General features: G+C 36.5%; 1 protein-coding gene across 1 annotated transcript in view; it reads left to right on the top strand.

The window, feature by feature from the left end:
• The window catches only part of IL13RA2 (interleukin 13 receptor subunit alpha 2), a 237,258-nt gene that overhangs the window by 76,434 nt on the left and 143,075 nt on the right, over positions 1–17,749 (top strand). The window contains exon 3 of the mRNA XM_053700209.1: positions 12,456–12,631. Coding sequence (XP_053556184.1) covers positions 12,456–12,631 — 176 coding nt within the window. The remainder of the gene's footprint in view (positions 1–12,455; positions 12,632–17,749) is intronic.

Raw genomic sequence — 17,749 nt, 5'->3', positions numbered from 1 at the left:
CAACAAAGAGGCAATTCAGAACAACAAGGGTTAATAAGCAGAGTAGTCAGACAGGCAGGGATCAGCAGCAGTATATCAGTCCAGCAATTTAGGGGTTAAACGGGCAGAGTAGACAGACAGGCAGGGTTCAAACACATTAAGGCCGTACTGCAGTAACGTTCTATCACACCCAGGAGCACACAAAGTAACACCTATACTTGGGCAGGTATAGACCGTCATAGAGGGACTTACATTGGCGCAGGATTGGCTCCACATGAATCCAGAACCAGAAACTTTAGAGAGAGGAGTGTGCAGTGATGATGGTAGCGTCACACTCATTTGGACCCAACACAGCGCCTGGCAACGAGCAGAAAAGGAAACACCGCGCCCCTATTAATGGCTAGAGCAGCACGGCGTGAGAGGTACTAATAAAAAGAGAAACATTATTTAACAACTGAAAATAAAGGATGTTACCCATGCTTAAATTGCTCACACTGCAATTCAATGATAAAAGCAAAACCTGGTACAAACGTGTGGACGCAGACAGATGTTAATTGATGGTCTATATTCCAGTAAAACAGAATATGCCATTTATTTATTGAAGTGTGCGTGTGGGCTTTGCTACATTGGAGAGACGACTAGGTCTGTCAGAGAACATTTAACTGAACTTTAATCAGCCATTAGGACAATGGATTGTACTCAACCTGTGTCACAACATTTTGTTGAAAAAGGCCACAATATAAGCCAACTAATATTCTAGGTGATTGATCATGTGCCCACCTTAAGGAGAGGAGGTGATAGGGAATTTGTCCTAAAAAGAAAATAAGTAGTTTGGATTAACAGACTAGGTACCCTGGCCCCTAAAGGCCTGAATAGGGACTATGATTTACATCTATTTTTATAATGTGAATTGATGCTTTGTAAATATAAGTATTTTAATGTATTTCATATTACTAATGTATGTGTGTATAAAAAAAAACATTGGGTATGTATTTATTTATGTATAAGTACTATAGCTTTAAGATTAGAAAATATAATTTTGAAAAAAACATGTTATTACAATTTGTGACCAATTTGTGTCACACTGAGATGTGATACTGAAAAAGTTGTTTAATGGTTGCTATGGACTACATAACTGATGAATGGTATTAAGGTGCTATAAAGGTAACTCCTATATGTTGTTTGTTAGCATGATTAAGGGTCTAGTGTCACCGGAAACATTGATTTTTTTTCTTGTGGGGATGTCACCCTAATAAAGAGCAACTTGTGCTGATTATACAGAAGTGCTGCAGTCTTTTCTTCTATGCATATTTGAGCTGGGATGAGCAGAAAGTCCTTTTCTTTTCTTTTTTATCATTGGAGATAAACAATTTAAGTAACAAATATAGTGATCAGCTGTATACAACCAGCTTAATCAGTTACTACACAAACATTTAACAAATATGGTGATGAGCTATCTATTACCTTTGTCTCAGTAAAACTAGAACATGTAAGAAAAAGTATGCGAGCATAGATGTAGAGGCCAAATCAATCCAACAAATCAGAAATGTAAGCCTTCAAATAAACATAGTAACATAGTAGATGAGGTTGAAAAAAGACCAAAGTCCATTGAGTTCAACCTATACAAATCTAAAATGTATACAAAAAGCTCCAGTTAAGATTAAATAATCCCACTAAAAGGTGACCCTTTTAATACTAGCAATCATAACCATGAATTTTGTTTATAGACAGAAATGTATCCAAATAATGTTTAAATGTATCTAGGGTATTGGCATTCACTACCTCCTTTGGTAATGAGTTTCAAAATGTTATTGCTTTTACATTGAAAAAACTTTTCCGTTGCTGGAGATTAAATCGCCTTTCCTCCAACCTTAAATTGTGACCTCTGGTCACAAACAATTTTCTTGGAATAAACAGTGCTTCTGCCATCTCTGTATATGGGCCTTGAATATATTTATATAAAGTAATAATGTCACCTCTTAAGCACCTTTTTGCTAAAGAAAACAGATCCAGTTTGGTTAGCCTCTCCTCATAGGTTAAATTCTCCAATCCCCTTATTAGCTTTGTGGCCCTTCTCTGAACTTTTTCTAGTTCTGCAATATCTTTTTTTGCAATCGGTCCCCAGAACTGCACTCCATACTCAAGTTGAAGTCTTACCAGGGCTTTATATAGTGACAGAATAATGCTTTCCTCCCTTGAGTCAATGGCTCTTTTAATACATGCTAGTATCTTATTAGCCTTTGAAGCTGCTGCCCTGCATTGTGCACCCATCTTTAGCTTGTTATCCATTACTACTCCCAAATCCCTTTCCTCCTGTGTTTGGCTTGTCTTGTCCCATTTAAATAATACGTTGCCTGCTTATTTTTACTTCCAAAATGTAGAACCTTGCATTTTCCCGTATTAAATCTCATTTTCCATTTACCTGCCCATACTTCTAATTTTTGCAGGTCCCTTTGTAATGAAAATTCATCCTGCTCTGACCTAATGACCTTACTTAACATAGTATCATCTACAAAAATAGAGATGTCGCTATTTAATCCTAGCTCCAAGTAATTTATATAAATATTAAAAAGAATAGGGCCCAGCACTGATGCCTGGGGTACTCCACTGATTACCTTTGTCCAATCTGAGTATGATCCATTTACTACTACTCATTGCTCCCTATCTTTAATCCAATTATTTATCCACAAACTAACATTTTCAGCTATTCCCAGTCCCTTTATTTTGCGCATTAATCTCTCATGTGGCACTGTATCAAACGCCTTTGCAAAATCTAAGTATATCACATCAACTGATTCCCCTTTATCTATATTTTTACTTACTTCCTCATAGAATCTAATTAGATTAGTTTGACATGATCTATTTCTCATAAAACCATGCTGATTAGAACTCATAATCTTGTTTACATGAATATGCTCATCAATATAATCCCTTATAATCCCTTCAAATATCTTCCCCACTATTGATGTCAGACTAACTGGTCTATAGCTTCCTGGATCATCCCTACTTCCCTTTTTGAAGAGTGGCACCACATCAGCTTTACGCCAATCCTTGGGTACCATGCCTGAGGATAATGAAAAATTAAGAGTAGAGGTTTGTCTATAACAGTGCTTAGTTCCCTCAACACCCTTGGGTGTATTCCATCTGGGCCTGGAGTTTTATTTACCTTAATATTATCCAATTTGTTCCTGATATCCTCTATACATAACCCAATTAATGGTATGGGCTGGCATGTTCTATTTTGTTCCAAAGTATCATCCAATGGTTCCTCTCTTGTGTATACTGAAGAAAAAAACTGGTTTAGTATCTCAGCCTTCTCCCTGTCAAGATCTTATTTTAAAAAATACATATATTGTGTAGACCCCTTTTAAAACTAAAATCCGTAGGGATCATTTTTAACAATATATAACAATATTTTAGTAAAGTTTTGGCATCCTATCAGAACTGGTAGTGATGAATGCATTAAGGCAATTCAAGAATATCTCCATTGTTCCCCTGCATAATGTATACAAAAATAACCCTGCACATGCTAGACATAGCTAGTACCTTAAAGCTCACTCGGCCCTTTGGGTAATGTGGTCAGTCTAAAAATGGTAGATTTCTAATGTGTTAGATATATGTTTAGTGTAATAAATGTGCGTGTATGAGAGGGGCTGACCCTCTCTCTAAGTTAAAATAAACCCATGTATCCATGAGATCACTTTCAAATGAGGGGTCATTTGACCGTCTAGATAAGGATTTCTGTTCCATCCCTCAAATGAACCCTAACAGGGCAGATTTCAAGTGTTCTTGAGCTGTTCAGCAGCTAAACTATTTCAACAGTCTCAGCTGCACTCAATCATGGAAATCATATAAATTTATTCTGTTAAGGTTCCATGGGACAGGATTTAAAAGGGATAGTCAAGTCAATATTAAACTTTCATGATTCAAATAGAGCATGCAATTACAAACAACTTTCAATTGTACTCTCATAATTTGCTTTGTTTTCTTGGCATTCCTTTTTTGAAAGATAATCCTAGGAGGCTCAAACTGATTTCTAAACTGTTGAAGGACGTCTCTTATCTCAGTGCATTTTGACAATTTTTCACAGTTACACAGTGTTAGTTTATGTGTGTCATAAAGATAACATTGTGCTCACTCTTGTGGAGTTATTTATGAGTCAGCACTAGGGATGGGCGAATGTTGCTAAAAATTCGAAATTTAAAATGAATTTTAATACATGTGTTCGTTCGAATCGAATTTCGAATGTTTATTTAACATTCTAACATTCTATTTTCGAATTTTCGTTTTCAAATTTTTCAATAAAATTTGAAAATATTTGTTTGAATAATAGAATGTTTAGCTATGTATTCATTCAATTTTGAAATGTAATATTCGGATTTGAATGTGACATTCGAATGTGACATTCAAATTTGAAATAGTATTTCTAGTCTACAACTGTGTTTAATAAATGTAATATTCAAATTTGAATGTCACATTCGAAATTTAAATAGTATTTCTAGTCTAATACTGTGTTTTAAATGTGATATTCAAATCAAATGTGACATTCGAATTTGAAATAGTATTTCTAGTCTAATACTGTGTTTTATAAATGTAATATTCAAATTCGAATGTGAAATTCTATTCGAATGTGATATTCGATTTGAATGTGACAATCGAAATAGTGTTTCTAGACTACAATTAAACTAGGCAAAGGGGGGGAGGGTCAATTAGAACAAAATAGAACAGAGAGATCAGTCTCTGAATATGTCACTCCCTTAATATCTCAAGGAAGGGATGACTTAAGAAATGTCACATTAGAAAGTATAGAGGAAAGTACACCAAGTATCAGCAGAAAGCACATGAAAATTAAATGTATGACAACAAATGCAAGAAGCATGACAGGTAAAATGGGGGAGCTGACACTCTTAGTTGCAGAAGAGGACTATGATGTTATCAGTATAACTGAAACTTGGTGGGATGATTCACATGACTGGGCAGTTAACTTAGAGGGGTATACATTATTTAGGAGGGACAGGAATAATAAAAGGGGTGGAGGAATTTGCATGTATATTAAACCTGACCTTAAACCTACAATAAGGGAAGATATTTATGATACAAGTGACAATGTAGAGACCCTGTGGGTTGAAATAAAGAGTGGGGGGAAAAATCCTAAAAAAATATTACTAGGAACATGCTACAAGCCTCCCAACATTAGTGACCCGGAGGAAACTCAAATACTTATCCAAATAGGTAAGGCTGCTAATAACAGTGCTGTAATTATAGGAGATTTTAACTACCCTGATATAAACTGGGCCAATGAAACTAGTAATTCAGCTAAGGGGGATAGATTTTTAAATGTTCTCAGGGATAACTTCTTGTCACAATTAATAGAGGAGCCAACTAGGAGTAAAGCTATATTGGATTTAGTGCTATCAAACAATACAGATATAATATCAAACATAGAAGTTAAAGAACATTTGGGTAACAGTGATCATAACATGGTCACATTTGAAATCTCTTTTCATATGCAGTGTTTTAAAGGCTTAACTAAGACTTTTAATTTCAAGAAAGCAAAATTCAACAATTTAAGGAAATCATTAAATAATATAAATTGGGACAATGCATTTTCTAATAAAAATACAGAGGATAAATGGATAATATTTAAAAATGTGTTAAATAAATATACATATCAATACATACCATATGGTTATAAAAATAAAAATAAAAAAACTAAGCCGTTATGGCTAAATAAAAATGTGTTAAGAGAAATTAGGAAAAAACGTAGGGCATTTAAATTATTAAAAGAAAATAGTACAGACTCAGCATACAATATTTATAAGGAATGTAACAAAGCATGCAAAAAAGCAATCAAATTAGCCAAAATTGAAAATGAAAAATTAATTGCCAAGGATTCTAAGTCTAACCCTAAAAGGTTCTTTAAGTACATAAATAGCAAAAAATCTAAGAAGGATAATATAGGTACATTAAAATGTGTGGAGGGTAGCATGATAAATAATGACAGGGAGAAGGCTGAGGTACTAAACCAGTTTTTTTCTTCAGTATACACAAGAGAGGAACCATTGAATGATACTTTGGAACAGAATAGAACATGCCAGTCCATACCACTAACTGGGTTTTGTTTAGAGGATATCAGGAAAAAACTAAAAAATATTAAGGTAAATAAAACTCCAGGCCCAGATGGAATACACCCAAGGGTGTTAAGTGAACTTAGCACTGTTATAGACAAACCTTTACTCTTAATGTTTCAAGACTCATTATCCTCAGGCATGGTACCCCAGGATTGGCGTAAAGCTGATGTGGTGCCACTCTTCAAAAAGGGAAGCAGGGATGATCCAGGAAGCTATAGACCAGTTAGTCTGACATCAATAGTGGGGAAGATATTTGAAGGGATTATAAGGGATTATATTGATGAGCATATTCGTGTAAACAAGATTATGAGTTCTAATCAGCATGGCTTTAGGAGAAATAGATCATGTCAAACTAATCTAATTAGATTCTACGAGGAAGTAAGTAAAAATATAGATAAAGGGGAATCAGTTGATGTGATATACTTAGATTTTGCAAAGGCATTTGATACAGTGCCACATGAGAGATTAATGCACAAAATTAAGGGACTGGGAATAGCTGAAAATGTTAGCTCATAGATAAATAACTGGATAAAAGATAGGGAGCAACGAGTAGTAGTAAATGGATCATACTCAGATTGGACAAAGGTAATCAGTGGCGTCCCCCAGGGATCAGTACTGGGCCCTGTTCTTTTTAATATTTTTATAAATGACTTGGAGCAAGGATTAAATAGCGACATCTCTATTTTTGCAGATGATACTAAGTTAAGTAAGGTCATTAGGTCAGAGCAGGACGAACTCTCTTTACAAAGGGATTTGCTAAAATTAGAACTATGGGCAAGTGAATGGAAAATGAGATTTAATACGGAAAAATGTAAGGTTCTACATTTTGGAAGTAAAAATAAGCAGGCTACGTATTTTTTAAATGGGACAAGACTTAGCCAAACACAGGAGGAAAGGGATTTGGGAGTAGTAATAGATAACAAGCTAAAGATGAGTGCACAATGCAGGGCAGCGGCTTCAAAGGCTAATAAGATACTAGCATGTATTAAAAGAGGCATTGATTCAAGGGAGGAAAGCATAATTCTGTCATTATATAAAGCCCTGGTAAGACCTCACCTTGAGTTTGGAGTGCAGTTCTGGGGACCGATTGCTAAAAAAGATATTGCAGAACTAGAAAAAGTTCAGAGAAGGGCCACAAAGCTAATAAGGGGATTGGAGAAATTAACCTATGAGGAGAGGCTAGCCAAACTGGGTCTGTTCTCTTTAGTAAAAAGGCGCTTGAGAGGTGACATGATTACTTTATATAAATATATTCAAGGCCCATATACAGAGATGGCAGAAGCTCTTTTTATTCCAAGAAAATTGTTTCTGATAAGAGGTCATAATTTAAGGTTGGAGGAAAGGAGATTTAATCTCCTGCAACGGAAACGTTTTTTCACTGTAAGAGCAATAAAATTGTGGAACTCATTACCAAAGGAGGTAGTGAATGACAATACCATAGATACATTTAAAAATAGTCTGGATAAATTTCTGTATATAAACAAAATTCATGGATAGGATTGCTAGTATTAAATGGGTCACATTTTAATGGGGTTATTTAAGCTTAACTGGAGCTTTTTGTAAGTATTTTAGATTTGTATAGGTTGAACTCGATGGACTTCAGTCTTTTTTCAACCTTATCTACTATGTTACTATGTATGTATGTTACAATTGTGTTTTAAAAATGTAATATTCAAATTCGAATGTGATATTCGAATGTAACATTCGAATTCGAATGTAGCATACGAATTTGAATGTGACATTCGAAAACTGTAAATAAAATTCGAAAATCGAATTTTTAAGAATAGTCGTTCTTATCAACATTCTATTATGTAAATCGAATTTCTACAATAACATTCGTTCTAACATTTGAATTTGGATATAAACACATTCGCCCATCCCTAGTCAGCACTGATTGGCTAAAATGCAAGTCTGTCGAAAGAACCGATCTAAGGGGGCAGTCCCCAGAGGCCCAGACACAAGGCAATCACAGAGGTAAAATTTGTATTAACACATGTGTTGGACATGCAAAACTGAGGAATTAGCAATAAAGGGACTAGCCATCCTTTCAAAACAACAAAAACATTCAAGTAGACTGTTTGTAGATTATGCATGGGTGTATCTTAACCCATTATACACCAGGTTTAGACTCCCTCTTCCTCAGCAATAATTTAAACCATACATACATGAAACTGATATTAAAGAGATACTCATCTCAAACAAGAGGTAACATGACCTTGTAGATATAGGATTGAGGGAAAAATTGTGAATGTTTAATTCTCTAAGTTCCAACTACAGATAGATAAAATGGATTGTTCAGAGATAAGATGCTGTATCACCCTCTCTACCAAAAATAAACTAAACACAGTAAAAGCATCACATTAAATGGAGCAGCAAATATCTGATAATAAGCGCTCTGTAGAGATTGGACCTGTAATCTGTCTGTCCCAGTCTGCCTTGTCTTTACTGCAACTGCAGAATCTGTTGGAGCATTGAAAACAAAGATTAGAATACTGTAATGATGATGCTACAATACCTAACCCTCTAATTATATGGTTGATACAAAATACCAGTGACCACTTGAATATTGAATCTCTTCTATTAAACTCACTTGACCCTTTAGTTAGCACCTGGTCTATGAGTTTCAAGGGGTACAGCTTTGATTTGCAAAACATAGCAAATTTCTATATATTTTTTTTTCTTTTTCATTTGTAAATATATCATATTTGTAATCCCACATATTATCCCATTTCCATTACAAGGTAATATGCAAAATATACAGCGCAATAACACGGGGCAAGGCATACTCTCCATTTTGTGAAACGCCATATAAAAGGTATATAATAAGATGCTTGTAATAGTGTTTAGTATATGTTGGGGGGAAAAGAAACACTGTCACTGAAATGCAAAAAACTTGAACAATATATCATATATCAACATTAAAATTAATGCTGTAAGTAAACTGTATAGCAAAGAAATACCTCTGACATCAAACTTAAAAAAGCATAATTAGAGGCTTCAATGGGCAACAAGTCGGCGTGTTATATATCTGAGGTCTGATATCTGAGACTTTGTAAGATCTATCTAAGCCTGCCGGACCCTATGCAAACCCCACAGAGAATAACAGGCCTCTAGAGTTAATCCGATGCCTACTTTAGTCCCACAAGTTGTTAGGAAACAGTCTGTTTCTTGTACCGGGTGGTTGAATGGGTAAATGAGTAGTGGCATCCGCTTTTTGTCTGGAGGTCTGACTGAATAAAGAACCCTGATGACTCGTAGCCGTGCTGGAGATGAAACCGTGGGAAGATGACATCCAAGCTGTGCAGAATTAGATCCCAATAGGATTAGTGTCTGTGGTGCTGCATGTCCAAACCTCTGAAGAGGAACTTCAACTTGGGATTTCTGTAGGTCTGGGTGGCAATTCATCTAGAGTCAACGTGAAGGAAAAGAGGCCCGCAGCTGGAGAGCTTTTTGCATCCGTTATGGACATATGAAGTCCCGCAATATTCTCTACAATCTCGGCTGCAGCCTCTCAACGTTCCACCTCAGGTTCCACCAAACCAGCCTCTGCCATGGGTCCAGTGTAGGTGAGTAGCGAACACTGGGGCACAAAGCGCCACCACTCCCCTGCTGTAATAAGGGTGATTCTATTGGAGTAGAATGGTCTGAAGCACGGCCACCGCTGCTATTAGGTTCCCTGCGCAGTGCCACTTCAAATGCGGTTAGGTAGCCATCTAACAGGCAGCGTAGTTCATCGAGAATAACTGTAGTAGTCTCCATAGCAATATTTTACAGGAGGTATAACAGCCCACGTTGGGTGCTGCGCAACAGTGGAAACCAGAAGGTAAGCCACTGGGTGTTTTGAATAGGCCTCAGCCTCGAACTAGTTCAGGAAAACAAAAGAGCTGAACGATCCTGAGGAGGACTTCAAATGAAAGACGGACCTTTGAAAGTCATGAATATGCAAATTTGAAGCCCAGATGATGGCTATATCGTGAGATATTCTGTAAATACAGCAGGAAGGTGTGAGCAGCTCACAGTTTCGCGTCCATAAATGGCCGCCGCCCGGAAGTTCCCCCCCAGAAAGCCCTTTTTGATGTGCAGGCACTCTGGTCAAATTAAACAGAACTTTTTCTTAAAATGTGCTGCACGCACTACTTTTGTTTTTGACAGTGTGCATGGCACTATGAAATCTGAAGACTGCCAAAGAATTTTGTGGTGCAATGTAAAAAATAAGGATGCACCACTTTCCTCTCACTTCCACTCCATGGGTCATAACATTAGACAACTTAGGTTCCAAGTGATTGATCATGTCAATAAAACCCAGGAGGGGAGGTGATAGGGAACTATTGCTCAAAAAGAAGTAAATGTTCTGGATAAAAAAAAAAAATTGACTCCCTTATACTAAAATGATTAAATAAAGATTTTGACTGGTCTCTGTTTATATAAATAGACTGCTACAAAAACAAATATCTGCAATATTCTGATATCATTGTAACATTTGTTTGTGTATGGGTTTGGTGTATAGGCTTGTTTTTTTATTGTATTTTAAATTGCATTTTGTATATTCTTGAGCTGCTTATGTGGTAATAATGAAGGTAAAACTGTATACATGCATACTACAAAATGACCACATGATGGCAGTACAATTTAGCTTGTAATTAATGAGAAGTGCACAGGTATAAAAGAAGCACACCTGTACATAATTGAGATGATATGACTAAGAACCCATTGCAGGCTTGAAACATTGTTGGTTTGTTTTTTATACTTATGGACCCTGCCTAAGAAAATAATGGTCTTTTTAAAAGAAATTTGTGATTGTTTGCAGTGCAATGTAGGGCCCAGTGTCAGAAAGTTGGGTCTCCATTAGAGGTCATGGGTCTTACAGCAGGGCAATTACTGTAAGCACTGGAGAGTACTGAACTGGCCAGCAATGAGTCTAGATCTCAATCCCATAGAGCACCTGTGGAGAGATCTCAAAACAACAGTTGGTAAAAGGAACCCTTCCAATCTGAGAGACCTGGAGTAGTAAGCGAAAAAAGAGAGGTCCAAAATTCCAAAAGAGAGGTGTAGGAAACTCATTGATGGTTACAGGAAGCAATTGATTTCAGTTATTTTTCCAAGGGGTGTGCTACTAAATATTAAATTGAGGGTGCCAATAATTTTGTCAAGTCCATTTTTTGAGTTTTGTGTGGAAAGTGTCAGATTTGGCTTTTTTTCTCTCTACTTTTTTGTGTCATACCAATACAAACAAAATAAATAAACATGAGAAAGCCTAAAAATTTGTAATTGTGACAATTTTCTGGTCGAAGTGGTGCATTATCTGACAAAAATGCAGGGGGGCCAAAATTTTTGGCCATGACTGTATGTGTATATATGTTTACAAATGTACGTGCACAAATCTTTGAACCCTTCCCAGCCAAACATCTTGTCATATAAAATATCAATACTTTAAATAGCTTTGTTCTTCACTTAAAAAACAACAACAAATAAATAAATAAAATTATCACACACACACACACAATTCAAAATTAGGGGGAGGTAAAAAATGGGTTTAAAATCCTCCACTACGCACAAAATATAGAGAAAATAACTCATTGTGTAGTTCATTAACAAATCTAGACAGGCCAGAAGGCTTGTTTTTTTCCACAGAAAACCTCTGAATTACATTGTTTCCAATGCAGCAAAGAATTCTGGGTAATATATGCAAATGAGGTTTACAATGACACACCAAAAAGTGCGTCATTGTGAACCTGATTTGCATATCCTACCCAGAATCCTTTGCTGCATTGTAAGCAATGTAATTCAGAGGTTTTCTATGGGAAAAACAAGCCTTTTGGCCTGTCTAGATTTGTTAATGAACTACACAATTAGTTATTTTCGATATATATATATATATATCATCTTCTTCTAAGTGACTTTGTGCTCCACTTGTAATCTAGTACAGTATGCCTAGACAAAATTTGTAGCTATTGGTAAAACAAAAACACCTCTATAATACTACAGTATACATATTGCAAGCTGGGAAAGATTTATTTTGTCACAAACAAAAAACAAGTATATTGTGAAAACACGTCCTAACTTGCTACCATACACAATGCTTTTTTAAAGGTTTGCAATATAGTGCCAAAAGGGCTTTATACAAGTTTGAAATCCTTTGTTGAAAAGGGACAACAGGGACACCACCTTACACTTTGAATTCCCCCTAAAAAAGCAACAAACAACTTTACTAGTAATCGTTTTAGTTTTACAGTTAAGAATAATACAAAGAGAAATGCATTTACTCTAATATATTGCTTTTTAATTAATATGTATTTTACTCTAATTAAAGTATTGTGCAAATAGATATCTTGTTTATTTATTTAGAAGCCTCAGCACATTCAATTTCAGTTGATCCACCATCAAATCTGACAATTAGTGATCCTGGATTTTTAGGAGTTTTGGACATAAAATGGAACCCTCCAAACACAGCAGCTACCTCAATCCAATGCAAAGTCCTGTATGAATTAGTTTACAAAAATGTTGCTACAAACCACTGGAAGGTAAGCACACATTTATTTATATCTGGTAAATCTAAATTAGAATATATTTTGGGTTACAGCAAATTAACCAGAAAAAGAAAATAATTGAAAATAAGAAACAGACCATCAATCAGTTTACTTTACAATTGTCTCCTTTTGTATGATATCTCCCTACCTTACATCAGACATCCCAACATGAAATAACTAATTTCAGGGAGGTGCCCCCCCCCAACTGCCCCCCCCCCCTGTCCCAATTCAGAATTCCTTAGTGCTTTGATTATGAAATAGTTGAAAATGTTATCACAAAAAGTATGTGGGGGGAAAAAACACTCATCTAAAGACAAGATGAACTTTGCATGTATAAATATCTATAGCTATAAAGTATGGGAGTCTGGCACAATATACAGCATGGAAGTCTGGCACAATATACAGCATGAGAGTCTGCACATCTCACCTGTATACCTGTATCAGGTCTGCTATGTCTCGCACCCAACCTGAAAGAACTCATTTCAGGGAGGTGCCCCCCCTCAACAGCCCCCCCAACTGTTCCCCCCTGTCCCAATTTAGCATTCCTCAGTGCTCTGATTATGATATAGTTGAAAATGTTATCACAAAGAGTAGGTTGGGGAAAAAACACCCATCTAAAGACAAGATGAACCTTGCATGTATAAATATCTATATAACCAGTGTATAGCTATAAAGTATGGGAGTCTGGCACAATATACAGCATGGGAGTCTGCACATTTCACCTGTATCAGGTCTGCTATGTTTCGCAACTCACTAGAGATCAGGAAGGGGGGGAGAAAGTCCAGAGATGAATGCAGTAACTATTTACTTTGAGATATAACAGAACAGTGACACCTACAGGTAGAAATGAAAAGTGCAGGCACAAATTTTATTTTCTCTGGCACTGCTCTTTCCGGGATCTTGTGTTTAATTTGCGGGTGTCAGGGAGTCACTATTTCAATGTGGGAGACTCCCAGAACTTCCAGGAGAGTTGGGATGTCTGCTTACATATTCCTCAGAGCCTCCTTATTTATTAAGATTTGTTAAAGCTGCTTACTTTGCCTGTGACACATCTCCACAGTTTAAGGCTATTGTTCATATAACAAATTTAATCGTATTCATGTTGGAAAGATATACATTTTATTCCCTAAATATCTTATTTTATGGTAATTTTCTTAATGTTTTTGTATACGACTTTTAACAGGGTATGTTTATTTCAAATATGTATGTTACATTTTTTTCATTAGCTAATTATATCCCTAAAGTTAACCCCCCCAACTATTCCTTATATTTTTTATGATCTTTCAAGTTAATTTTATAGGAGAAGAAGTCAAAGGGTGGTAGATCAGATGAAATTTGAGAGAAGTATCAGAGGAAGATGGAAGAGTTTGAAGAAAAAGGGTGTGAGGGACAGAGAGTAGTCATTGGATGGGACAGGAAGGGGTGAGAAGAAGTAACACCAGAATAAGTAAATGAGAGATGGGTCATGGCATTAAAGAGGGGTCAGAAGAAGAAAAGACAGAATAAGTAAATGAGAGATGGGTCATGGAATGCTGAGAAGGGACCAATTAGTGATAAGAGAGAGGCTAATGTATGATAAAAAAGGAACAGTGGAAGGGGAAAAGGGTCAGATGGAGAGGAGAAAAATACATTAAGAGAAAATGTGGTAGTAGCTAGGTGCAAGGATTCAGATGGAAGAACAGTAGTCCCAGAGTTAGGAAATCTAAGGTCAAATGGAAATAGAGAGAGATGTCAGTGAATGATAGAGAGATGTTGATATAGAGAGATGTTGATATAGTGAAGTGTACCCCGCGCAATTGAGGATACATCTAGCTCTCCTCAGTGAGTTCCCTAGTGAACCCCAAAAATTCTGAACAGTAAAAAGAGTGAGGGGAGCGCCAAAAAGGCTGAGGTAGATAAGTAAAATATACACTTTAATAAATAATACCTAGCACATAAAATAAAATGTAGCACTGTTATCAATAATACCTAGTACATAGATACCTAGTACATATAATCAATAATATCTAGTGCATAAATACCTAGTACAGATAATAAATAATACATTAATGTATGGCTATGGCTAAAACAGTGGTAATACAGCTAAAAACAATGATAGTACAGATTAAGGTAAACAATTGATATGAGGAAAATCGAAATATGTACAATAAAAATGCACAAAAAATAGCTGATATGAAGAAAATCGAAATATGCACAATAAAAATATGCACAATAGAAGTACACACAATAAAAATAACAGTGGGCTGGCGTAGTTCGTTCGTTATAGGGGTCAAAGTCAATCCTGGAAAAAATATGTAGTTCAATGTGTCAGTGTCAATATCACATCATCCAAGAGTATAAGTAAAAAAATCAAATGTGTTAGTGTTGATACTAGTAATTCCAAAATAACATGTGTGAAAAAAATGATGAAAAAAATATAAAAATAGGTGGATAAGTGAAAAAAGTGAAAAAATCTCTGTGTTCAAAAAATATACTCAGTGTTCAAAATAGTAATCAGTCATCATATATAAAGGTGAAGTGAGTTCCAAGTCCCTTTAGATAACCATGTAGCACCAGTGAATGGAAGAGAGTACAATAGTATAAAAACAAAATAGAAATAAAAAACCTGTGGAAAAAAAAAGAAAAAGACAAAATTGCAGAGTATATCAACTGTTAAGTAAATATATAGGTAATGTGCTTACTTTGATTCTGTCGACGCGTTTCGGCCTAAAACTAGGCCTTTATCAAGACTCTTTTTACTGTTCACAATGATAGAGAGATGATAGAGAGTGGGCCAGAAGAGGGGGGGGGCAGTACAGCTCCATCTTATTGCCTCTTACGTCCATGGGATCCCCCCACTGAATTCAGCTGATAACTTTCCCTGTGTGGAGAAGTGGGTTTACTTATTTCCATTAGTCATCTGTCCATGACATCCGTTAAGGAGAGGTAATATAACCGGCTATTGTAGCTACTGGAGGAGGTGGTAGCTCCTGCTGACAGTGACTTACTCTCCCATACTACGAACAATATACGCTCATGTGGATACCCCACACAGGGCTACAGCAAACTTTAAGTGCTTTCTTGAGTGCCTTTTCCTGCATGCACTTTAAATGACTGTCTCCTTATGTGCCTACTGTTCCACTTGCTTGTTTTGTTACATTTGTAGGACATCATCTGCTGTTCAGATTGCCATTATTATACATTTGTGACATGACAAGCACAGAGGTTATACTACACCATAACGGCATTGACTTTTTTGCTGCTTATATAGTGCACAATTAATGACTTTCCCAGCTGGCTAGGTCACTCTTTCTTGTGTGTGAGGGGCCCATGTGTTGTTTTGTGTGTCTATGTGTCGATCTATGTGCTTTATGTTTATCGATTCATTATTTTATAAATAATGTTTTACTTTGCATATTAACCGTTGTTTCCTTGTGATCATTTAATGAGAAGGTGCTTATCTCCTGGTCTTTTGGATACACCTCATACTGGCATATCCACTTTTCTATTTTACTGTGTTTAAATTAAATGTTACTGACTAGGGATTTAAATCAAATTGTTCAGGGGAGGAGAACTCTAAACACATCAACTCCAGCAAACTGTACCTAGTGCTGGCAGCTCTGGGGAAGATATAGGGAACTTACAGATCCAATAAGCCAAGTGGTTTGAAAGAGAAAAACACAAAGTACTAAGAAAAGGAAATGGAGAAACATGAAAGTAGAGAGGTAAAGCTTAGTGTTGAGACGACAACGAAAAATGGGTATGGAGGAATTGAATATTGTTGATAATTCCGTGAAATGAGTAGCAGAAAATGTGTAGTTGAGAGGCCGTGTCCTTAACTTATAAGTGGTATAAGTTAAGTAAAAAAAGTAGTTTAAAAACAAGTTGAACTACACATATGTACTACACATGTGTAGTTCAACTTGTTTTTAAACTACTTTTTTTACTTAACTTATACCACTTATAATTATTTTTGCTGCATTAACTGTTGCCTTATGCTACCCCTGGCACCTGAAGCCGACTGTTCCTGATATCGGCCTGGAATACAGGGGGGTGACATGATAGCAGCAGTGCAGTAATTGTGGTGTACCTTTAGGTAATATATCTGTGTGGGTAATGATAGGTGATGTTTATCACCTAAGTCATTAATTTTTAAATAAATTCCTTAATAAAGATTATAGGTTTTAATACCAGTATATACATTTATTATTCGCTAGCAGATATTTCATGCTGTAATTTTACAGCTTATTACAAGTGATAGGTATAAGAGTGCTTAATATCCCCTCTATACTCTCCCATTTCCATTTCCTATTTTTTGATATGCTCAGATACATCACTAGATGCAGTCTCAACTGATAGTGATGTATCTGTGGCTGCTAGCCCCCCTGCTACCCCTCTGCCAGAAGGAGGCGTGTTGCTGCCATTGCTGCTGAAGAGTGGGTAATGCCTCATCTCCAGAGGCTAGATATCCCACCCTTCACAGCAAATTCTGGCATAAATATAGATGTGACAAGTATTAGCCCCCAACAGTTTCTGGAAGTGTTTCTGGTCGATGATGTATTGGGGAACATTGTCGCCCAAACTAATTAATATGCTTATCAGTTCCGTGCTGCAAAGCCTGGAACATATTTGGCAAAGAAGCAATGGGCCCCCATCAATGTGCCAGAATTCAAAAATTTCTGGGCATTGACTATGCTGATGGGCATCATAAAGAAACCTTCTATTCGCTCCTACTGGAGCAGTAGCCCCATCTGCTCTACCCCCATTTTCTCCCAGACTATGTCGAGGAAGAGGTATGAAATGATTCTGCATTTCATGCACTTCAACTTCAACAGCCTGTGCCCCCTTAGGGAGCATCCCCAATTTGACAGGCTGTATAAAATCCGCCCCGTGATTACCCACTTTTCTGCCAGGTTTGCAGAGGCTTATACACCTGGAAGGAATATATGCGTTGATGAATCCCTAATGAAGTATAAGGGAAGGCTGGGATTCAAGCAGTATATTCCTTCCAAGCACTCCAGATATGGGGTAAAGGTGTATAAGCTCTGTGAGAGCGAGACTGGGTATACTCAGGCCTTCCGGGTGTATGAGGGAAAGGATAGCCACCTTGACCCTCCAGGTTGCCCAGAACAT

The sequence above is a fragment of the Bombina bombina genome, chromosome 1 (assembly GCF_027579735.1).
Source record: "Bombina bombina isolate aBomBom1 chromosome 1, aBomBom1.pri, whole genome shotgun sequence".
Taxonomy (NCBI): domain Eukaryota; kingdom Metazoa; phylum Chordata; class Amphibia; order Anura; family Bombinatoridae; genus Bombina; species Bombina bombina.
Note: the sequence above shows the minus strand (reverse complement) of the source record. Positions and strands in the feature narration are given on the sequence as shown.